Source organism: Delphinus delphis, chromosome 3 (genome assembly GCF_949987515.2).
Source record: "Delphinus delphis chromosome 3, mDelDel1.2, whole genome shotgun sequence".
NCBI classification, from domain to species: domain Eukaryota; kingdom Metazoa; phylum Chordata; class Mammalia; order Artiodactyla; family Delphinidae; genus Delphinus; species Delphinus delphis.
The window spans coordinates 93,414,579-93,439,742 of NC_082685.1; the positions used below are offsets into that span (position 1 = coordinate 93,414,579).

The 25,164-nt window shown below is 38.0% G+C and overlaps 1 protein-coding gene across 4 annotated transcripts in view; it reads left to right on the forward strand.

The window, feature by feature from the left end:
• Nucleotides 1–1,716: 1,716 nt before the first annotated feature.
• Nucleotides 1,717–25,164, forward strand: part of CHD1 (chromodomain helicase DNA binding protein 1) — an 82,350-nt gene continuing 58,902 nt past the window's right edge. For 2 of the 4 annotated variants that reach the window (XM_060009108.1, XM_060009109.1), the window contains exons 1-2: nucleotides 1,717–6,159; nucleotides 8,223–8,420. In XM_060009108.1, the coding sequence (XP_059865091.1) occupies nucleotides 8,368–8,420 (53 nt within the window). In that variant the 5' untranslated portion in view covers nucleotides 1,717–6,159; nucleotides 8,223–8,367. The remainder of the gene's footprint in view (nucleotides 6,160–8,222; nucleotides 8,421–25,164) is intronic. The other 2 variants (XM_060009106.1, XM_060009107.1) reach the window with 1 other exon arrangement.

The window sequence follows — 25,164 nt, forward strand, 5'->3', positions numbered from 1 at the left end:
ATGAATATATGCTTTAAAACAGATTTCTACCAAAAACTTTTCAAACATTAGTAGAGCACAAGGCATGTATTTGGGGAGTAGAAGGCTCACAGAAACTCTCAAATCACAGCAATTAAATGGCCACCTATAGTCCATAACTATAAACACTGGTTATCTAGTATTCAGTTCCTGATTGAAAAAAAAAATTCTATTTTTTCCCCAAATTACTTTGAAATGTTCATGTATTTTCTTTTTGAATGATTATTATGTGGTAATCTTTCCAGCTAATTCTTGTAGCTAACTCATATTCACTCTCTCTCTCATAATGACATTTTCCATTGTCTTTGAAACACTCTAAATCTTTCACCTAAATAAAAATCCACAAAAGCCAGCAAAAAAAAAAAAAAAAAAAACTCATATTCCCTCCCAAGTCAAAGTTAAATCACCTAAATGAGAAATTCAGACTCAGATTCCACTTTTTCATTTATCACGTTCTACTCCAGTCTGGCTTCTAGCCCTATTATTCCAACAAAATAGTTCTTGCTAAGGTAACTGATGACCATCATGTTACTTAATCCAGTGACTATTATTCAGGCCTTATTTCACCATAGCACTGGACACTATTCACCACTCCTTCCTTGAAGCACTCAGACCTTTGTCCTCTATTGCACAACACCCTTCTGACATTGCAACTCCTTATCCAGCTAATCTTCCTCTACCTAGCCAAAAATTAATTGAAGTTCTTCACTGTACAGTCCTAGGCTGTCTTCCAAGCCTATTTCACATACACTAAAGATGTTAATTTCCCCCTACACACTTAACAGTTTTTATTTTCAGTTTAGATCTCCCTTCTCAGGTCCAGACTTCTATCCAAAAGCTTCTTGGATGACTCAATGACACGAGAAACTCTAAACTAAATTCTAAACTAAATCTATCATCTTCACACCTACCCATTTCCAAACATATTACCATTCAGTTCCATTCCATTGTATGTACAGCTTCCCTCCTTCTCCTAACCCTGAATCCAACTGCATCAACAAATCCTATGGACATTTCCTTCCAAATCTACTCTCTCTACTTCCATACTACTACCCTGCTTCATTAAAGTTATTTCTAATCTTTTAGCCTCCTAATTCAAGAATTTTGTGTCGACTTTGACCCACCTTTAATCCATTTTTGGAATTTACAGTTAAAATTTTCAATTTGTAAATCTTATCATTACCACCCAATTTAAAATCTGTCAAAGGTTTCCCTTTATTCCAGGCAAAGAACCTACTTCTTAACCTGGCCTTTGGGCCCTGAATGGTCTGGCCACCATGCAGCTTCATCATCCTCAGTTGTTGCTCCAGCAGTACTGTACTTCTTTTAGTCCCTTATAGAGTGACAATGTAACTTATCCAAACCAGAACACTTCTGAAAGTAAAAAAAGGCCTATCCTTGGCAAACTGGGATGTAAGTTGATATTATCTTTCTGGCCCCCGAATTTTTGCCATGTTGTTACCGTTTACCTGTTACGAAGCTCTTCACTTTCCTTTTATCTAATCCACATTAAATTCTTAGTTCTCATGGTTTGCAAGGCAGAAATAGAGACACAGATGTAGCGTACAAACGTATGGACACCAAGGGAGGCAAGCGGGGGTGGGGGGTGCGGTGGGATGAATTGGGAGATTGGGATTGACATGTATACACTGATGTGGATAAAATAGATAATAAGAACCTGCTGTATAAAAAAATAAAATTCAAAAAAAAATTCTCAGTTCTCAGATGTCACTTCCTTTAGGGAGACTTTTGGGACTAGGGTTCTGAACTATGAATTCTCACGGCACTATGTTTCTTCATACCATTTTTCTCAGTTATGATTTCCAAGTGTGTTTGTTTCTTGCACTAGACTTTAACTCTTGAAAGTGTCTGTGTTTGCTCTATTATAACCCTCCCTCCCCCACCCCTGTAGAATGCCTGGTATGCAATGTATTGAATAAATGTGGATATAATGCAATGGGAAACAGAGTCTGCTCAAGGAGCTCACAATGTAATATGGAAACAAATGCTTTATTACAATATAACGATATGCTGTATTTGCAGAATACAAAATTTCCTAAAAGGGAAATGAGAGAGCTACATGACATGTCTCGTAGGGTTTTGGCACAATTTGTCAGTGTACTCAACAGCTATTGATTTACTTACATCTAAAATAAAATGATTCATAAGACAGATGGACTATATCCATTTACAGTGATACTGATACATTCCCAAAGACCTGGAGAAATGTATGGCTGGAGTGTCAAGTGTCTGCTAGGAATGATGGGATGCAATGCTGGAATCATATTGTGAACAAAGTAATTAAAATATTACGTATGCAAATATATGTGGTACACTTAAACATATGTATTTGAAGCAGGGGAGTGATATCACTAGATTTCAAATCTGAAGGAAGCCTATAGGGTGACCTGGAGGGAAAGGTGTAGGGAATAGAACCTAAGTAAACAAAGTAGTGGGGATTAAGGAGAAAGGCTGAAGACAACATACATGAGGTAAAATGGACAGTAAACAAAGGATTTGGGGTAGAGGAAGGAATGATACAGCATCAAGGCACCAATCTGATATTTTGAGGTTAGCTACTTAAACAACACTTTTCCCCATCTGCACACTTAATTTTTAAGTGAAATCTTTGTATCCACTTCAATACCTATTAGATTTTATACACAGTTGCTTCTTAGTATCATCTCTAAGAGCGTTACATTTGAAATTTTACTTACTATGATTTAAGAATTTATCACTAAAAATCTCCAAATACAGTGGCCATAAACAAGGTGGATGAGCTGTTGGTGGTTATCAGAACAATCTAGTTTTTCCAAACACTGCTTAGAACCTAGAAATTGTGCATTTCAGAAAGGGAGTGTTCAGCATGTGTAATTAGGAAAAACTTTCCAAGGTGACTGACTCCTGTCCCTGCCCAACACTGGGAACCACAGCTACTCTCCTATAATTTTTAAGATCAAGAAAATAGAAAATGTACAGTAAATTTTCACTATAAGGTGACTTGGGATTTCATGGGTTCTATTTATAGCAGACTTTGTAAATTTAAGTATCATATTTGGAGGACACTTTCTCTGTTTGGCAAAAACCCGGGAAATGATGTCATAGATTGAGATTCTAGAGTATTTTAATATTGTCCTGATTGTTTTAGCAGCTTTTTGTATACAAATCCTCTAGGCAACAAGAACATAATTATGGAATTAAAATACTATCTTGGCATCCAAAATGTTAACAGAAAAGCAAGAGTTGTTACTGTCTTTATGCTGCACATCTCACAATTCTGGGTAAGTGGTTTTCAATCTATTCCCACCTAAGGATACCCATTGGTAACTAGTCCTAGTAGAGCATGTCAGAATTAAGAACCTATAAAGCGCTGTCCCAGATTTTGTAAAAGTAATATTCTTTCTAAAGAATATGAAATTTCCCAAATGGAAAATCAGATAGTAATAAAGACCTCCTGGTTGATGTTAATTTTCAGGGATTTTTGCTATTCATGTGTTCAGATTATTTACTGTTTGTCTATTGTTTTCAGTAGACTTTTCAAAAAGTAGACATACAGTTTGTTTAAACAAAGTGAAACTGAGAATTTAACTATGCAGATAAAATATGGTCAAAAAATATTTTTGTCTTATTTATCAACTGACTTTTAAAAAACTGAACTGGTAAGATTTTTCAATTTTCCACTTACCTTGTATTTCTCCACAGTCTCAATAGTCATTCTAAAATCCTGTGACGTCATAAAGTATATTATAATTTTACCAAGGTTCAATATATTATTAAAAATTTGGCAAGGTTTTTTCTTTTGTCTGCAAAACAAGTGTCTCAAAATTATACGTAGCATATCACATCCAAACACCAACTCAGTTTAAAAAGGTGCTTTCAAAAAACATATAAAACAGATTAAGTCAATACAGTAAGCATTTTTTGGTGAGGTAACAAAATGCAATATGGTTATAATTGAAGACTTTATTATCTGAATCACACTTCTGATTACAAAATTCTTTACCTGCCATATTTTTCTCGGGTTTTTATTTTTTACTTACCACTCTAGTAATCCAAGAAATAAATTAGTCCGAGGAACAGGAAGTTCCTATTATCAAGGCACCTTATCATAATTTTATAAAGCACAGTATTAAAAATTAGCACTTAGTTTCTAAGGACTTCAGAGATGAATATTTGAAAGATCTTTTTATTCCTCACAACCCAGAATTATAGCTATTTAATAACTAGGATAAAAAAAGAAGCCGCGCATAGATCATTTTGCAAACTATGGTGGTGTTTCATTTTGTTTCACTATTCATTGACCACAGACATACTCATTTTTTTCGAGAGACTGTGTCTACCTGTTTGCCTTCCCCTACTCCCCAAGGGTGAGTATACCTTTCCATATAATAAATACATATTTGGTGTTATGTTTGGAGATCTTTTTGAGGGCTCGGAACAAACTGTTTAAACAGACAGTAGACTAAAACTTGAATATTTCCCACATGTGAAAATAATTATTTTGGGAATGAAGCTACCGCATTCAAACTCATTTGACTTGGAAGGCAGTCCTTTACATCAGATCAAATAACTGAAGAATGGGATTAGAAAGTTTCAGAAATTATCATTAACCTGGGCTGACTCAAGACTGATCTGTGGACGAGAAAAATAATGGAAGTGTAAAATAATTCTGACTTAAAAAAATGGTTTAGAGAAGCGGAACACTCCCGTGCTTGAAAAGGTAGTGTTTCTTTGGACAGATCTAAAAGGTTGTAACTGAGGCCCTCAGTTACAGTTATGAAAGAAACCGTCAACTAAGTTGCAGTACGCTAACCTGCGACAGTTACTAACGTCTCTCGCGTTGCATTTTTTGTAGTGATTTGGCACCGCACCCTCCACCAGCCCTTCAGGAAGCGACCTGGAAACGTTCTACACGTTTTATTCCTGAACCGGGCACGGGCTACCCACAAATGAGTCAAGAAGGGTCACAGGGTGTCAACAACTCGGTCTCTGTTTTCTCTCCGCCTCCTCAGGTGCCCGGCTCGCACCTCCCTTAGGGAGCCTTTGTCTCAGGTCGCCTAAGCGTAGGAGGCGGCGGGAGGTGACCACAGTGGCCCAACAGTTGGGTTCCCAGGCTGCCTGGTGTGACGCAGCATTCCCCTCCCCGCCTCTCCAGACAGGCGCTCAGACCCGGCGCGGGGCCGAGGCCTGGGCTACCGACCGCACGTTCGACCCCGCCCCCTCGGCTTATCCAACACAGCCCTTCCGCGGCTCCCCAAGCCCCATCAGTCTTCAATATCTCCCCACCCCTCTGTTTCCCTAGTTCCTTCTCGGGCTCTCGGTTGTGACGTCCTTACGCAACCGCCCCGAGTGACAGTAGCCTCCATACCCGCAAGGAGCGAGCCTGCAGCTCCCACTTCCCGGAATTCAACTCCGGGCCGCTAAGGGAGTGAACCCGGGGAAGGCTCAACAGCCCACCACGGTAGCCAGAGTCCAGCAGCCTCTGCGCGGCCGGCGTGCGCGTTCCCATCAGTGCGCGTGCGCGCACTCGCCCTCCGCCCCGACACAGCACCAATCGTCTTCTTCCTACGCCCCACGACTCCAAAACGTAGCCCCTCCCACTGTCCGCGCGCCAGTTGGTGGAGTTCGGCGTGCGCGCGCCCGCTTGCCCGCCTCGCGCCCAGTGGGGAAGGGGAGTGAGCCGAGAAGCTTACGTCGCGCGGGAGGCGGAGGCAACGGCTACCTCTGTGGCGGCGGCGGCGGCGGCGGCGGAGGCGCCTACGACGGAGACGGTTGCGCTAGCTCTCTCGGCGTCATGGCGGCTGCCGGGAGCCGATAAGCGGCGGGAGCGGGGGCGCGCGCGCGGCCGCGGTGAAGACGACGACTCGTTACTTCTTGCTTTTGCTGACCTCGCCGTTGGTGCTTTAATAATGAATTGATTGTTGGATCCGCTCCGCAGGGGATAGCGCGTTGGAGCCGCGGGCCGGGGCTTCCCCTTCTCCTGCGCGTCCTTCCCCTTCCCTCTCGCCCTCACGGACTCCTGCTTACCCCGAAACCCCCGGAGCCCGAGGACTCTTGGTGGCGGAGACCGCGGGCCCGGGCACAGGGGAGGCCGCCGATCGAGTTGGCTCTCTCCGCCCCGCGAAGCCTGCACGCCCGCCGGTAAGAAGGGGGTCGGCGGGCGGGTCTGGATGTGGCGGGGAGGACGGGAGCTGGCCAGGCGGAGGGCGGGGGCGGCGCGGTGTCCGGGCGGCGGCCCAGCGGCCGGGCGCCGGGCATAGGCCGGGGCGGTCTGAGAGGGCCGGCGGCGGCGGATGGACTCGCGGCTCAGGGGGCGTGTGAGTGGCGAGAGCAGGCCGGCGCCGAAGACCGCATCCTCTCTCCGGACGGGCGTGCAGCTGGCGGTCGAGACCGGGCTTCCTCGGCCTGGGGCAGGCCGGGCCGCGAGGGGAAAGCTGCGAGAAGCTAGCTGTGCGCTTGGCCGGTGCGTGGGTCCCGCCGCCACCCGGGCTCCCAGCACGTGGGGAGCGGCGGGAAGGGGGAGGGGGCAGCAGCCCGGGCGAGCCCAGGAGGGCGCGGGGTGGGTCTGTAGGAAGTTTGAGGCGGGAAGGGAGACTCCGGGACCGAGATGGAGGCCCTGGGAGGGATGGGAGTGGGGGGGGGGGTGCGTCCGGGTGGCCGGCTGATTGGAGCGAAGCTGCGACGGACGGGGGAGGAAGGTTTCCAACCTCCTTTCGAGAACCGCTTGAAAACTTAGCAGGAGGAAAGCAACTGATAAAAGACGGGGCAAAGAAAAGGCGAATTGAAGAGGTTTAACGATTTAGGGAAGAATCATTGTTAAGACGAGTGAAAGGCAGGAGAGAGCTGCGGGTGCTTGGAGCTTCAGAACTTACGGTTGTAAGAAGGGGCTCAGAAAGAGGACTTAACTCTGAGAAGGAAAATGAGGAGGAGAAAGGAAGTTACAAAGTACAGAGAAAGCCATTTTGAGGGGCGAAAGGGAGGTGAAAAAGAAAGAACGAAAAGAGGAGTGAACTTTCTCAATGAAGAGAGACTTTCGGGAGAGGCAGTTTGTTAGAGTACCTAGATTTTTAAGATCTAATTGTTTAATAGTTAATCTCTTTGGCTAGTTGGAATTAATATTTAACATTAGGAATAAATGTTGCGTGAAATAATTTTTAGATAACAATTCTTGCTAAGTCTACTGGACTGTAGTTTCTGGATTATTAAAATCCCGATCTAGATGCAGAGTTTGCTATGATTAAGTTGGCAGCAGCCTATTTCCCCCCTCTTTTTTTGTGGAATGGAAATAATCGTAGGAGTAAATTCTCTTTGCTGAGGTCGGAGGACAGCTCTGCTCTCAGTCGTCTGTCTCGGTACTTTCTGGCTGGGGAAGGATCTGACGTCTCCTTCCCCCGCTTCTTCCTCTCCCTCCCCTGCCAGAGATCTCCTTTGTTTATTAGTGGGTGGCTTGTAGGTGACTCTCCAGTGTTGTGCTGATATGTTGAAAGGTGGAAATGCTGTATCTTGGTCCATGATTTCTGCCCCAAACCCCCTACTTAAAAGATCATAGTGTATATTCTGTTACCTTTTTCCCCCGGAGGAATCTCTGCATGTCCAAACTGGATATATATACTGTATTATTTAAACTTAAAACTGCGCTATCGGTTTACCTGTGAAAGGATACATTTATTTTGACCTGTACATTATTTTGGCTAAGATTACATGATACACTTTTACTCTCCTGTTCTCATGTGAGCATTTTCAACACTTCCCCTCGCTCTGGTATACGAAGTCCTTCGTGATAGGAATTAGTGCTTGGTTAAGGTAACCTTTTTCCCCCTTATTTCATTTGTTTGGTCAAGTATCTAATAAGACTATTTTCTATTCTTGGAACGTATGTATATGTTATATACTACCATTTTGCTTTAGTTTTTTGTCTATAATGTGTGGTATATACACACGGTTGCAATTAGTCTAAAAGTTCTATCGCTCCACAAATATTTTAATTTTTTCTGTCAAAAATAAGCAGTGGTGTGCTAAATTCTAGTAAGTAGTCAAGAATGTAGTTAATAGAAGCCTAGGTATTTTGAGAAAAAGACCCCCTACCCCTTCCTTACCACCTCTAATCTAGTTGGCCTAGATAGATTTGTATAAGTTCCAAATAGACTTATTTATCTTTTTGTCTACAGGAAATTTTCTCACTTTCTTAATTTTTTTTTTTTTAGGTGAGTCAGAGGGTCCCAGGAAACCTGTGAATGTTGAAGAAAATTCATCTGTGAATTTTTGATATTCAAAGAGGAGTCAGTATTTATATTCGTCTTTTAAACTGGGAAGATTTATATTTTATTTTAAAACTTCTTGATATTTACAATGAATGGACACAGTGATGAAGAAAGTGTTAGAAACAGTAGTGGAGAGTCAAGGTAAGTACTTTATTATCAAGTTTTTATTATGAAAACAGTTGAAAACTTATGTGACTCTTTTTAGTTTTTCTAATAGGTGGCAGAGTTTTCAGATTCACTGTTAGCTCTCCAAACATTAAAAAGTTTCTAATAAATAAAGCTTTGTTGAAAATACAGAGTTTAATTATTTTTTTCCATTGAGATGCACAAAGAGAAATTTAAATATAGAAAGTTTGGGATACTTAAATCTCTTTGGAGGTCTATATTGTTTGGGTTAATAATTGAAACTAGAGCAAGTAAAGGAAGACATTTAAATTGATTTGACTGTTATTGCACTCTCCAAATAAAGGCCATAAGAATTTCTTTACTCATTTTTTTCTGGCATTTTGTCTTCTATACCTGTGCTGTCCAGTGTAGTAGTCAGTAGCCACATGTGGCTATTTAAATTTAAATTAGTTAAAATTACAAAATATTCAAAATTCAGTACTTAGTCACATTAGACACATTTCAAGTGCCGAATAGTCACATGTAGCTAGTGGCTACCGTGATGAATAGAGAAAAATTGAAAACATTTCTATCATGGCAAAAGTTCTTTTGGACACTGCTGATCTGGACATTTGTTAGAGTATTGCTGCAACACTTTTTTCCCCCATTACCTTTTCAAATTTGAGTTTTAATTATATATGACTGAGTTAAGAGTTCTTACGTGGGCCATGTCTTTGCAAAGAAGATATGGTTTATGGGAGTAAGCCATGTTAAGCTATTTTAATGTGTAAGAAACCTCTTCAAATACAAAGACTTTTAAATTCTTCTGTAGCCCCCCAGTTTTAAGTTACCAGCCACGTTAATAATGCAATCCCATGTAGTTACATATGTTTATCATATATGCTTATCATATAGAGAGGTCAGGAATATGGACACTGGGGTCAGACTGCCTGATTACTTACCCAGTTGTACTTATTAGCTGTGTGAATTAGGGCAGATTTTTTAGCCTCTGAGACTTAGAGTTTTGTATTTATAAAATGGGGATTATAGTATTATTTATCTTATTTAAAGTTGAGGATTAAATGAAATGCTACCTGTAAAGGTCTTAAAATAGTTCCTGCTATAATGAGCACTCTATATTATTATAATTAGCATCATATTTTATATAACATAGAATATTACATAACTGAAACATTAATTACAGTGATGGAGAAATGTGAAGGACAAGGAACAGGAAAGTTTTGGCAGTTAAAAGGGCTTCAGGAAAATGTTGGATAGAAAATGAAGCAGTGGGATATGTATTTGACCTGAGGCTTGGGATTTTCTGGTTATGCTAGGTATACTTTATCAGTTTCACAGGCAGAATGTTTGGATAACAAGAACATCATAGAAAACAAGGAGTAGTTATGGGAAGCAGAATGATTTAGTAGAACAAGTTTGGTCTAGGAGTTACAAAACCTGAGTTGACCTGTCTCTGCACTAACTCGTTCTCTGAATGACTTCTGAACTGTAAAATAAGGAGAGTTGAACTAAATGATTTTGAAGTTTCATCCTACTACTTAATATACAAAGTATTTAACAACAGAGTTTAACTGGAAACGCCAAAGTTGAAGGGCTAAACTAGAAGACCTTTGAGTTTCAGCTTTGATTCCAATCTCTACAGGTATATTGACTGGAGTAAGTTAATAGGAGAGTCACATTGTCCACATTCTCTTGTTCGTTGGTGAACAATGAAATGGTTAATAGGTAGAAATATCTAGGGGAAACGCAGGAGCCTAACTACCCACGAAATAGGAAATAAGACTCTTGAGAGTAAATCTTCTGGTTGAGCATGTAGAGAGATCACATGCTGTTATATTCTGACCCCTTACCTTTTCCAGTAATCTTTTATGTATTTTGCTGCCATATGTAAAGCAAAGAGGGAGTCTTAAATCAAATTTGATATAGTAGAGATGAAAAAAAATTAAACCCTGTGAAATCAAGTTTACTTGAATCTTTTACAATGCATACTCATTTTAAGTAAATGCAATGTATATTCTCTAATTATTCTGAGTCATGATTTCTACCATATAGGTTTTATGTACTTCTTAGAATCGTGGCTGTCAGGTTATCTAGTTCTTGCAACTGCCTTGGTGTTTATCTGAAGAAGGGAGACCTGCTTCTGTTTTCCTTTCATTTTCTTCCTTTCTGCTGTTACGCTGTCCTTTTCGTTTGCTCTACCGTAGTTACTAAGCCTCAGTGCCCCCATACCAGAAGCTTTCATAACAAGGCAGTACAGAGAAGGGAGATTGTGCCTAGTTAAAAAGAGTGAGGTGAACTTTATAGATACAGGGATTTTCTTGCAAAAACCAAAAGTCACCATAACTATGAATATTAATATAGAGTGATGAGGGGAGAAATATGCTTTTTTTAAAAAATAAAGCACACATCTTTTTTTTAATTGATTAATTTTTTTTTTTTTTTGGCTGTGTTGAGTCTTTGTTGGCTTTCTCTAGTTGCAGCAAGCGGGGGCTATTCTTCCTTGCAGTGCGCAGGCTTCTCACAGTGGTGACTTCTCTTGTTGCAGAGCACAGGCTCCAGGCGCCAGGGCTTCAGTAGTTGTGGCACGTGGGCTCAGTAGTTGTGGCTAGCGTTCTCTAGAGCGCGGGCTCAGTAGTTGCGGTGCACAGGCTTAGTTGCTCCGTGGCATATGGGATCTTCTTGGGCCAGGGATTGAACCCGTGTCCCCTGCATTGGCAGGTGGATTCTTAACCACTGGGCCCCTAGGGAAGCCCTATGCTTGTTTTTAAAATTGATATATGCTGTAGAATTTGATTGTTATTGGCTAGAATTTTTACATGTATTTTTGCTTCAGATTTCCTTTTTTTCCTTCATGGAAATTTATGAAACGAAGTAGAATTAAGCAAGAAGTCATTTGGCATTTTTAGTTGGTATGATTAGCTTTCTACTCAAAAGTGTCTGTTTTGCTTCTTTTGATGTGAAAACCTTTCCATAACCATTGACAGAAAGGAAGAAGAATACACAGGAGAACGTTTCTTTGGCTATGTTATAACTGACAATTTTGAAACTTATTTACTAAGAAACGTGTGTCAGGATGCACCTGTACCTCAGTTTCAAGTTAGCACAAAGTTTATTATATAACTGAAGTTAAGCTTTCTGAAGATACTATTGGAAGATTTCAAAGCATCAGTTCCCAACTCTCTAGATTTCTGTTGTTAATTGTAATGAAGTTTTTCAAAGCCTGGTTAGACATTTTTTATTTTAAAGTTAACTTGAATGATGATTTGCTCCAGAAATAGATTTGTGGGTAAAGACCATAAATACATGGTTACATTTTACTAATTTTTGGACAATTGATAAATGCTTAATACTCAGAAGTAATTTCTCTGCTTGCCTGTAGATTAAATTTTCAATAATGTAAATTTGCCCACGTAAATTTGAGAATTTATTTTAATTGTTTAGTCTATATAGTATGCTTATGAAAAATTATCACAGAGTGAAGGAAACTTTGGTGATGTGTTATAACAGTCTTACCTACTTAGAATTGATCTAGAGCTGGCAACTGAGCTATGTTGACCTGATTCTAAAAGAATTTTTTTTTAAAATTATTTATTTATTTATTTGGCTGCATTGGGTCTCAGTTGCGGTACGCGGGATCTTCATTGCGGCGCGAGGGCTTCTCTGGTTGTGACATGTGGGCTCTAGAGTGCATGGACTCAGTAGTTCTGACACAGGCTCTCTAGTTGTGGTGCACGGGCTCAGTAGTTGTGGCACACAGGCTTAGTTGCCCTGCAGCATGTGGGACCCTAATTCCCTGACACATATCGAACCCATGTCCCCTGCACTGGAAGGTGGACTGTTAACCACTGGACCACCAGGGAAGTCCCTAAAAGAATTCTTTTCCTTGATATATTATAGCTTTTTATAGCATTAACAGTGCTTGACCTAACATACTTATAAATATGTTTTAAATATATATGTGTGTAAATTTTATATTTACTTAGAGGAACTCTGTTGAAATTAAATTTCCTTGGCTTACTGAAAATATTTTAATTGTTTTAAGCTTCAAGAATCTTTGGGTCTCAACTTTGGAAGTGTTTTGAGTAGGCAGTGAGTAGGAAATATCAATGGAAATGTTCTAAATGAAAATCTCATTTTTAGAAATTCAGAGTCACTTAAACACTTTTTAAAGGCTTTGAGAAAAAAGCCAGATAGTCGAAATGACCTGTTAAATTTAAGGAACACCAAGTCAAAGTTAATTTGAAGACAGGGCTGCGTATTTCACCATGTATCTGTTAGTATCCTATCAAAGACTTCTATGGTATACCGTTTTTGGAAACATTGCTTTTATGTATACACATACCAGCAAGATTTCTTGCCATCAAAATCAGTTTCTTTCAATAAATGAATTTGAACATTTTTTAAAGGCAATAGAATGGTATTTCCTGAGCTTACTTTGATGTTATCTCAGAGTTTTTTAAATTAATTAATTAATTTTTATTTTTGGCTGCATTGGGTCTTCGTTGCTGCGCACGGGCTTTCTCTAGTTGTGGTGAGCGGGGGGCTACTCTTCATTGTGGTGCGCGGGCTTCTCATTGCGGTGTCTTCTCTTGTTGCGGAGCACAGGCTATAGGTGTGCGGGCTTCAGTAGTTGTGGCGCATGGGCTCAGTAGTTGTGGCGCATGGGCTCAGTAGTTGTGGCGCATGGGCTCAGTAGTTGTGGTGCGCGGGCTCTAGAGTGCAGACTCAACAGTTGTGGTGCACGGGCTTAGTTGCTCTGTGGCACGTGGGATCTTCCCAGACCAGGGATCGAACCCATGTCCTGTGCATTGGCAGGCGGATTCTTAACCACTGCGCCACCAGGGAAGTCCTCAGAGTGTTTTTTAAAAGGTTCAATTCTTAAATTTCAAAAGTTTTTGCGAAGAAGCATTTTAAGGAAGACAGGAAAATGTGAAATCACAAAGCCAGAATGGCTAGAAATCATTGAGTTAAAGAAACTGGTTTTTAAAATTAACTGTGATGTCATTAATTGTAGGAAAGTATGACTGTTTTACATCTCATTTTTTTGTTAATCCCTATTTTTTGATTCAGTATGTACTTTCTTCATCTTTTCCTACTAGTTTTCTCTTTCCTCAAATATCTTGTACATGCTGCTGAATCTCAGATCATTTATTAAGATCATTTTTTATGCTTTGAAAACTCAATAAACTGTTAATCAGGAGCTTTGGTAATAGGTTACTCTCTCCAAACCGAATTCACGGAATTAAAATTTTCCCGGGACTTCTGAAAATTGTGGTTAATCTAGATTACTGCAATGTATTTAGACTAATTTTTAATTGGTAAAGATAAGAGAATTGTATGTGATTTGACTTTCAAAGACATTATTTTTATCTTCACAGGCGTGAGATAATGGGGCAAATATTAATGTGTAGTTGCCCCTTTTTTATACTGGTTAAGTCATTGCTTATTTAAGATATTGATGACTTGCGGGTTATAGCTGGTACAGTTCTGTGTTTAAAAATACAAGTATTTGTGGCGAAGACATAAAGTTTGGTGGCGAAAACTTTTTTTTGTATTTTTTATGAAAAATTTTAAAACATTACAGAAATAGAAAAGTTATAGCTCCAGTTGTGGTACTTGGTGTAGCAGCATTGGCATCACCTGGGAGCTTGTTTGTAATGTTCAACCTTGGACCTCACCCCAGACCCCCTGACTCAGAATCTTCTTTCTAACAAGATTCCCAAGTGATATGTATTCATAATAAGTTCATATGCATTATATATGAAGCTGTTTGCATGGAGTCATTCACCACCTTGCTACTTGTTGTTATTGATATCATTATACATGCTTTTTATTTTCTGGGAACCCCTCAGAGAACTGTGTCATAGGCCATGCAAGGAAGAAGTTGGGTACATTTCATTTCTCAGTAATAATGGCAACCAGTAATTATTGAGCTCTTACTCTGACTGAGCCATGGTGTACATGGTGCATTACATTAATTTATTGTAGCTATTCCTTCCAAAATTCCTGTGATGTATTTAGTACTATGTTTACCATTCTCCAGAAGGGGAAACCAGATTTATAGCCTTTTTAAACGTCTTAAAAAATACCAAACAACTATTAACCAAACTTCAGATTTTACTTGGATTTTATTGTTTTTCCATTAATGCCCTCTTTCTATTCCAGGATTCAGTCCAGGGTACCATGTTGCATTCAGTTGTTAACTCTCCCCAGTGTCCTCTGATCTGTGAGAGTTTCTAAGTCTTTCCTTAATTTCTTTAACAGTCTTGAGAAGTACTGGCCAGGTATCCTATAAAACATCACCCAATTTGGATTTGTCTGATTTTTTTTGCTAGGATAAACTAGGGTTATCAGTTACCAGTTTTTAGAAAGAGTATCACAGAGATGAAGTGCTCTACTGGTCACATCATATGGGGAGCAGAATATCCACTTGACATTACTGATGATGTTAACCTTTATCATTTGACCAAGGTAGTATTTGCCAGGTTTCTCCACTATAAAGTTACTGTTTTTCTCTTTCCATAGTGTATTCTTTGGAAGTAAGTCACTATGTCTAGCCCACTCTCAAGGGATGTGAGTGGTGGCATGGGTGGGAATTAAGTTCTGTCTCCTGCTGGGAGGGAGTAACTACATAATATTAAATGGAATTCTTCTATAAAGAAATAATTTCTCCCTCATTAATTCTGTCATTCACTTATATAAGCACGGACTTATTATGTATATTTTATTCTTTGGGTTATAATCCAGTAGGTTAATTTTATTGTTCAAATTGTTTTAGCCTTGCCCATTGGGAACGCCTTCAAGTTGGCTTCTGTGTCCCATTCTTTTGCCCTAGAATCAACCATTTCTCCAAAGAGCCCTGGCTGGTTTCTTTTATTGGAGAAAAGGGTAATTAGAAACCAAGATTTGGGTGCTGGGTTGCTACTCAGGTGTCACTGCTTCAAGTCCTCTCAGTAGACAGAGCAGACAGAGTTATATCAATCTATAGATGTTTATATATACTAAACCATGTGTATCTATAGTTGTTTCTGTGTCTGTCCATCTGTGTGCATTTTTAAAAATTTTATTTATTTATTTGTTTATTTTTGGCTGCGTTGGGTCCTCGTTGCTGTGCGTGGGTTCTCTTTAGCTGCGGTGAGCAGGGGCTACTCTTCGTTGTGGTGCGCGGGCTTCTCATTGTGGTGTACGGGCTCTAGGCACGTGGGCTTCAGTAGTTGCGGCGCATAGGCTCAGTAGTTGTGGCTCGTGGGCTCTACAGCACAGGCTCAGTAGTTATGGCTCACGGGCTTAGTTGCTCCGTGGCATGTGGGATCTTCCCGGACCAGGGCTCGAACCCATGTCCCCCGCATTGGCAGGCGGATTCTTAACCACTGTGCCACCAGGGAAGCCCCCATCTGTGTGCATATTAGGGTAAACATGAATTAGTACTGTTGTCTCCAATTCTAATCCTATACTACAGGATTCATCCTAATCTTCCTTTCTTGTACCTTCATAACTTCCATCTCTAGTAGAGAGAAACTTGGCTCCCACCATCTGCCATCCACCATGCATGCACTCCAACCTCAGTATACAAGTAAAGTAGTTTCAGAATTTTTAGACTATACTCCCAGAAGAAACAGATTTACCAACTAAAATACAGTGTTTATGTACAGTGTACAGTTCCTATTATATTTAGCCTTATATTTTCTAGTCAGAACACTGATTTCCAAAGTTACTTGAGGTAGCTTTCTTCCCCTCATCCCCTTCAGTGTGGTTATGTCATAAGTTTGTAATAGTTAGATTCATATATCAGTTTGCATTCTATCCTGGGATCCTCAGTCACATGGGTTTATGTTTTAAACTTGCATATATTACATTTACTCTGTGATATACAGTTTCATGGGTTTTGACAAATGCATAGAATCATTTATCCTCCACCCCAGTACTGTACAGAATGATTCCTTTACCCTAAAAGTTGCCCTCTGTGTCCCAGATCTACTGAATCAGAATTTTCATTTTAACAAAATTCCCACGGAAATGTATAGGCATATTAAATTTATATGAATATATATGAAACTATTTACCTGGAGTCATTCGGTATCTTGCCATGTTTTGAAATTATAAATTAAGTTGCAGAAAGATTATTTTGATCTAGAGGTGATAATGGAATAGCCAAGTTTAAGTACACAATCAAGTGACTATGCTCAAACTCATGGGGCCATATAGGCATTCAGGTGAGGTGAAAGAAAATGGAATTGGGCAAATTACTGGAGTGAGGTAATGGGCTATATGGGAAGTCTTCATGGAGTTTTTGAACTTTGTAATCTTATTGATCAGAAATGATGTGGTTTGGAAAGAAAAGAAGAACAAATGGTGTATATTGAGAAACATGATGGAGAGGAAGGTTTTCACAGGATTCATAGTCCCCCAGTAAAAGAAGTACAAGTTCCCTAGTGCAGAGAATGTGTTGGACATCTTAGTTTTGCAGTTCTTTACCCTGAGGTTTGTTTAGTGTCATACTGAAATTTTGGATGGTTTAGTCCCAGGTGGAGGAAGGAGGAAAAAAGGAAGCATAGCTGAATAAACACTACGTGTATTAAGAGATACTAATGGGAGAGTATATTACCCATGTGAATGGACTGGTCAGACCCACTGGTTTCAGAGAGAGACTCTAGGAATCTCTTGTACCAGAATCAAGTTCTTGTGTATTAATGACTGAGAAAATTGCTGTTTATAATTAGTATATTATCTGTCACTGTGATATGAGGTGACTGCTAAGAAGTCAACTTTAAATAAATGTTAAACTGAATTTGAAAGTTGCTTTGGTGTGGATAGATTGAGATTTCAGTTATTGAGGTTAAAATACAGAGACCCACAAAGTTCTGGCTAAACAGTACTGGCTTATGGGATCCACTGTCTACAGTATCTATCAGAGCTGTGGCATAAGGCACAAAAATAGTGGGGAGCACTTTTCTCAATGAAAACCATTTTCATTAGCTGTTTCACATCTCACTGCTTTTAGAAATACATTTCTCTGTTCTCAGATAGTTATTTAGATGATTGAGCAACTACTATGTAATGAATATCATAAGATGCTAAAATTTGAGATTATTCTCTAAAACTTAAAATCAAGAAAGAGACCTAAACCTTTAATGTCTGAGTATCAGGTGGGTATGGTAAATACAGAGAGATACAGTCTGCAGCAGTTCAAAGGTAGGAGACAAGGAAGTTTGATCATAAGACAGATGGTTAATTTCTGTATCAAACCCAATATCAGAATGAAATTTTGTGCTTTTTTTGTTTGTTTTTGCAAGATCATTTAAAACCTCTGGTAGCCTTAAATTTTATGCATGTTAAAAGTCCTTGTAATGTGGCTTTTATGGTGGTGAGGTGTTTTGACAGGCTTAGGCAAAAAGCAAAGAATAATTTTTTATACTGAGGAAAAATGAGGTTAGAAGGCAATACATTATGCTGAAGAGTTTATATGTAAAGGATTGGGGCCATTGGAAGAGTGGAGTTAGTCTAAATTCCCTCAAAGAAGGCTGTTCTTGTTTTTGTGCTTGAGGTAGATTATAATATGATGATTGCCATCTGATGCAAATACTATAGTATTTCCAGTTCTAAATTACTAAATCCTGAATTACATTAATAAAAGGAAGCAGTTTGATCTGAAAGGAAATTTTATAAGAAAAGAATTACAATTAGGGGTACATGAGAGCTGAAAATGTAAATAATCTCCTTATTCCAGTTTTAGCATGTATTTTATACCAAAGGTTTGACCTAGTGTGCAGTAGTTTATCTCAGTCATACTGTACTACATTGATCATTTCACTTTTTTTTTCACTAAATGACACGGTAGATGCAGGTTCTTATGTGCAGCACACTCTCATGGGTATCTGCAGACTGTGATGAATACCAAATTACAAATAATTTTGTTAGAAAGTAAAATATATAGCGCTGGGAACTTTGTTTTCTTGTTAGAGTATTCATTAAAGTAATTTAAAAGTATATAAGTATTTTTAAAACCTTTTTAAAAAAGCAAATTAATCAAATGATTAATCTTTTAAAGATTGAACTTTTAAATGTAGACATTTATTTTATTCTTTGTGCTAATTTTAAAATTGTGGATAATTTCAAACATATGCAAAAGTAGTGACGATAATAAAGTGAACCCTCGTGTATATGTCATCTAGTTTCAACATATTTCATCTCATGGTCAATCTAGTTTAATCTGTAAATCCTACCTACTACTCCTCCCCTCAATTACTTTGTGGATTGTTTTGAAACATTATATAATTTCTACATGTGTTAGACTTCGCATGATAGGTAACACTAATGGGGAAAAAATATAAACGTTAAGTTTTGCCTACTTGTTATAATTATAAATAATAGAATTAGAGGGTTTTATCATATCATAGATATTATAACAAATTTCATACATGTTTTATGAAACTTGTTAAGTGACTTTGAAGTGTATGTATACATAGTCCTTATTTCTCATCTGATTCCCTGAATGCTTATTAGAGAAACTTTTGAGTTTACTGCCTTTGCCTCAGATTCAGCATGACTAAACCCAGTCATCTTTGAAATTAGTCTTGCTAAATGTTACCTTTCTTAGCATCTATTTCTAGCAGTTTTATTCTCATTTATTCAGTTAGAGACTTTAAGAATAATACTGTACTTTAAGAAGAGTTTATGATAGAATTTTGCATTGGATTGGTAATTTAGAATGCTAGAAGGAGCTGCTGTGTGTGTTCTTTAGTTCCTAACAAAGGCAGTAACTGGTTTTCAGACCCATGAGGATGAATACTTTCCAGATTTTCTCAAACCTTTGATAGTTATTTTATAGCCTGTAGTGAAAGATAAGGATAACAAATTTTAATACAGTGTAATTTTATAGAATTTGAAGGTGATCTGATCTTAGTTATCATCTAGCTGAACCCTTCTCATTTTCTAAGTGACTGCTTCTATGCTAATATATTTTAAATAGTGAGTTGCAACACCTTAGAGGACCATAACTGAATTTTTTTTAATGAAAGAGAATAATGTAAACTAATAGTGTTCCTTTTGTAGAGTATTACTTCATCAAACTTTTGTTACATGTGTGCATGTGTATACTACATCATGATATAAAATGTATTTATTATTTAAGTCATCCAAAAAGTTTAAAAGCCATTGCCTTTGACCACTAATTTGTATTTTTTTTTAATTGTAAGTACTCAGTACCTGCTAATTTCCATATTGTTTCTCTAGCCCTGTTGAAGTGGATAATGGTCTATAAAAATAACTAAAGGCCCCAAGTTAATGAATTCCAGGATGTAGTTAGAAGAGAGATACATGTATAAGCATAATTTGTAATATTGTGAAGGAATTATTAGTAACATATGAGCAAAATATTGTGAACACATGGGCTGGAACAATGACCTGTCCCTAGAGAAACTGGGGAAAGTTACATGAAGGATAGGATATTTTTGAGTAATCTTAAAGAGTGAGAAGTTTTATCAGTTGCCTCAGAGAAGAAGTGTTTTCTAGAGGGAAAGTGTGGGGAATACACCAATACCCAGCTCTAAAATTACTCCCTCCATGAAGCCTTGTGCCTAATTTCATTTGCCCTACCTCCGGTTCCTCAATCAACAGCAGATCCATCCTTATGTCTTTTTTTCCTTTTTTTTAATCATCATCCTTATATCTTTGATTCTCACAAGTTTTACTTTTCCCATGGCATTTTGTCCCTGCTAGAAACTCTTGTTCAATACTTGTTAGTTGAAGAGATGAGCAAACAAATTCAAATTACATATGTATAAAACTTGTTATTTCAAAAGTGTTTATTGCAAAAACATTATTATAGCATATCAGTTAGAGAACCAATTAAGGTGCCATATATACTAGAGTCCTCAAAACACAGGGTCTCAAAAATAATTACTTCATTTCATTATCAGGTAAGTGAGCTCTACCTCTTGAGGTTATCCAGGTACTCTGGCTAGTAGGACAGCTTTGTTATCTGTAACATGTGGCTTCTATTGCTCCAGTGGTTGCCATCTTCAGTCAACAGGAAGAAAATGGAAATGGGGAGGATTTAAGGCAAGCCAGTTAATGTTTAAGACGAAGATGTAGAAATTTCACATCACTTCTAGCCATAATCCATTGGCCAAAACCTGTTCACATGGCCACACCTAGCTGAAAGAGATGCTGGGAAATCTAATCTTTAGCTGGGTTGGCATGTGCCATTTAAAACTGGAGTGCCACTTATGTAATACCAAAGGGCAAGCACAGTGGATACTGGGTGAGTGGGGAGGGGCAAGTAGACAACATTCATATGGCACAACATCAAGGGAAATTAAAAATAAATCACTCCTATCATCCTAAGAAATTAGTGGCTTTCATTTTTCTGAATTTTCTTTCAATTCTTCATAATATTAGTGTTTGTTTTCTTCACTTAGCCTTCTCTGAACCTCAGTTTGTTTATTTATTATATGAAAATGAAAGGATTAGATGAGAACCCAGTGTTTGGCACATAGCACCTGTTAGTAATCACCATGTCTTCCTTTTTTTTATTAGTTTGTTTTGAAAATGTTAGTATTTCTACAGGTTTTATTCAGAGACATTTTATATATTTATACTTATGACAGTCCAAAGAACACCTAACACAAATTTTGAAGTAATGATTCTGATCTTGAACTCAGGAGAAAAAAATCAGTTTTTAAAATTCTAATAGCTATTAATATTGAGCTCCTAGTATATGTCAGATAATATGCTTTACATTTTTTTAAATCTTCACAGTAATCCTTAAGTATGTTTATTATTTCCATGTGGTAGAAACCTGAGGCTTATCTAATGGGTGTAAATATATACATATAATGAGACAAAAGGGCTAGGAGGCGAGGAGAAAATAAGTCAGTTGAATTTCAGAACACCATCAAGTTAGTCCCGAATTTCCCCACAAATGTCTGTCAAAAAATTCTTTCAAAAACTCCCTCAAAGAAGTCCTTTTGAATGGCATTGACAATTAAGCAGTAGTTAAGGAGGAAGGGAGCAAGGCGTAAAGTGAGAATTTAGTGCAATATGCTTGTTCTTTAGAACAGTAAATACAGTTCTTTGATTGCAAATACAGTTCTATTTATTGTAATATAATAAATAAATTATTACTGTAATTATCAGGCACACAAGCCTCTATTATAATAAAATCAGCTTACCTTTTATCAATGTACTCTATAACTTCTCTTCCCCTCCTCCTCTCCAGAGTCTAATTCATCTAAATTCTACCAGTTTAAAAAAAGGAAAGAAAAATTACGGAAATGTGATATATTAGAAAGAAAATCTTTACATATTAGGAAGTAAAGAAGTAAACAAATGGATATGTTTTTAAAATGAAATCGTTGATTTAAGCCTTTGATAAAGGTAGTCTAACTTACATATGATGTTTAAATACACAGTGTTTTTTTCTTCTTCGTTAGTGCTACTGTTTTGAGATGTTCCTTTCATTCCTCCTCAGTACTTCTACACCCACTTCAGTATTACTTTCTTTTGACTTTTCAATCTATTCCAAGATTTATCAGGGCCAGTTTCTTCTGTTGGCGATCTGGTGGTAAGGAAAGCAGCTGTCCGTTGCTACCACTTTCTTAGAAGGTCATTATTTTATTCATTCTTTCTTTATGTTCCATTGCAGGCTAGTTTCCAATTCCTGTGATTAAAAAAAGCATGTTTTTCCTGTAACGTAGAAGAATCTTTGTTTATTCACTTGAGAGTACATCATTTTCAAGTACTCAGTATAGATAGTAGTGTTTTCTTTAGTTCAAAGGACTGATAAGAGTGGAAAGTTGAGTATAGAGAAAGGAGGTCTTGCAATTCTGTTATAGGCTGGGCTGAGCTAACATAGACTCTCACTCTGAAGCACTTCCTACCCACAAACACGTGAAAATGCTAAATAATATAGAGCAAAGGAAAAAAAAGTAGATGTGCAGCTGAACTTTAGAGAAAACTTTGATGTGCCAGGAACAGAACAGAACTCAAAGTCAGAGCAGTAAGCTCTGAGCAGACAGGGCAACGTAGGATATTTGGAAGGGGCCCTCTGGACAGGGTGCTGGGATTGGGACTGGAACTTAGTATTTGACTACAGAATTAAGTCTCCTTAAAGCTGGGACCTTAGAAGGGTTGTCTTCTCTGAAGACAGTTTATGAAGTCTCCCTATATGTGCCTTCAAGGACATTTTTTGGTGGTGAGGATAAAATGGAATTCGTTTTACCAAAATATTTTGAAAGCTATAAAGAGATATTAAAAATTTTGTCTTAATTGGAGTATAAATGAGAAAAGGAGCCATAAGGGCCAAACGGATAACATAAATGAATGAAGCTGTCCAGGTATAAGACATTTGTTTAGGGGAGGCGACTGGTGAATTGGAGGTCATATCCTTCATCAAAAGGAACCAGTGCTACTTAGATATAGACAATTGTGACCATGTGGGAAGTGGACCTGGTGTTTTCAGATCGTCTGATTCTTCAAAATAAAAAAAAAGGAAGAAAAAATTTCTTCTTAAAATTATTTTCTCCAAAAGAGTTTTAAGTTAGATGACTTGGAGGAAGAAAAAACCCAAAAGAGAAAAGTAGAGGCAGAGAAACCAGGAGTAAGAACAAGAAAATTTCTGTGGAAGATTTAGGCTTATGGTGTTTTTGAATAAAAGTAATGAGGAGGTAGTATTAGCCATTTATTAATTCACAAATATATTTTCAGAATATGTCAGGTAGAGTGCTAGAAAGTAGGGATACAGTTGTTAAGTAAAACACCCCTGTGCTCATACTAGTTTATGTTAAGCATACACTAAGTGCCAGATACCATGCTAGATGTCTAATGTAGTCTGGGGGAAGAGGTCTAGAACTAGGGAAGAAGGTGGGATGAAGATTAACAAGTTTTCCAGGTAGGGAGAATTGCTTCATACCAAGGCTATGAGGTGAGAAAGCATGGCAAATTCAAGGGCTAAAGGAGGTTAGTGAGACTAGGGTGCAGAATAGAGACATTTAAGATAAATTGGAGAGGTAGGCAGAGATCAGATTTTAGTCATTTTATCCCAAGAACAAAAGTGAGTCATTAAAACTCCTCAAGGTACTAGCTTCACCAGAGGCTATGAGATGGGCCCAAGGCATATGTAATTGAAAACTTGGAGAGGGATGGTCATCTTGATGTTTGTTAGAATTTGAAAAGCATTTCTCAGAGCCAATCCATACATACAGAGAATCATAACATTTTAGTTATGTGGAACTCATGAGGAAGTAAACCATTGATGATAGCTGCACTAAAGCTCCTAAAAACTTAACTTGAATAAAATAATTTAAAAATGGATTTAATGTCTTACTGAACAGAATATTAATTTTTCATGGTCACTCAGGTTATTAAGAACATTCACTTACCATAACCTTGGGAATACTGGAAAAGAATATTGGCTTTTATACTAAAAGAACCTTGCAAATGTGAATTTTGAGTACTTTTCCTACTGTCAGACAGCTGGAAATTTTGAAGGCAAATCAGAAGGGCCAAAAAAGGGAGCATCTCCTGGCTGAGTCAGCCTGGTTGAGTAGCCTTCTGGGAAGTACAACCCAACATTTCTGCTTATGTTTCATTTGTCAGAACTTTTAGCTAATAGCCATACTTTAGCTGCAAGGAGTTTTTGCTGTACACTTTTTTATACTTTGTAGACCATAACATTGGGATTTCTGTTACTAAGGAAAAGAAGACATACTGAGTTGGGTGACCAGCAGTTTCTGAGGCAGCTGTTACATACAGCTGGTCTTTAATTTCCCTTCCTTAGTGTTTTTATCTTTCCATATCTCTTAAGGAAAAGCTTTATGCAGTTCTTATATTTTTACCTATTCAGCTTGGCCATTTTATTGGCTGAATATTAGATATTTTATTTTTCATGCCACTGAATGTTTACTTACTTGCCTGTTTCATATGCATTTGACTTCTGCAGCTTTAAAATTTCCTCATCTTTGTACCTTTTACTACTTGAATATGAGATACCACAATATTGAATATTAGTGACACAATCTTGTGGTATTGGAAAAAGTTATATTTGTTTATTAACATTTCAATTTTGAATTAATTTCAAATTACAGAAAAGTTGTAAGAATTTCAAATTACAGAAAAGTTGCAAGAATAGTTCCTGTAATATGCTTCTGCCTGGATGCACTGATTTTTAGCTTTTTGCCACATTTCCCTTTTATTCTTTCTTTTTATACATATATGTTTATATACATGATATTTATGTAATATGTATTTATTTTTCCTGAATAATTTGAGAGTAGGTTGCAAAAATCATATCCATTTATGCTTTTAAAACTTCAGTATATATATTTTTAAGAACCAAGGAATTCCCTTATATAAGCCCTGTATAGTTATTATATTCAGGAAAATTTACGTTAATATAATACTTTAATCTTTATTCTGTATTCCAGTTTGGTCAATCATCCCAGTCATCTTTCAGTACAGGGTTCAGTCTAAAATTGGATTTGGCTGTCATGTCTCTTTAATCTCCTTTAATCTGAAACAATTCCTCTTTCTTTGTCTTTCATGACATTAGCATTTTGAAGGCTATAGGCTAGTTATTTTATAGAATATATTTCTCAATTTAGGTTTGTCTTATGTTTACTTATGATTTGATGCAATTTATATATCCCCTGCACTCTGCATCCCCTGGCTGGAGGACGGTGTGAGTGATGATATGTCTTTCACAAAGGTATCAAATCTGGAGGCTCATAATGTCTGTCTGTCCCTATTGGTGATATTAGTT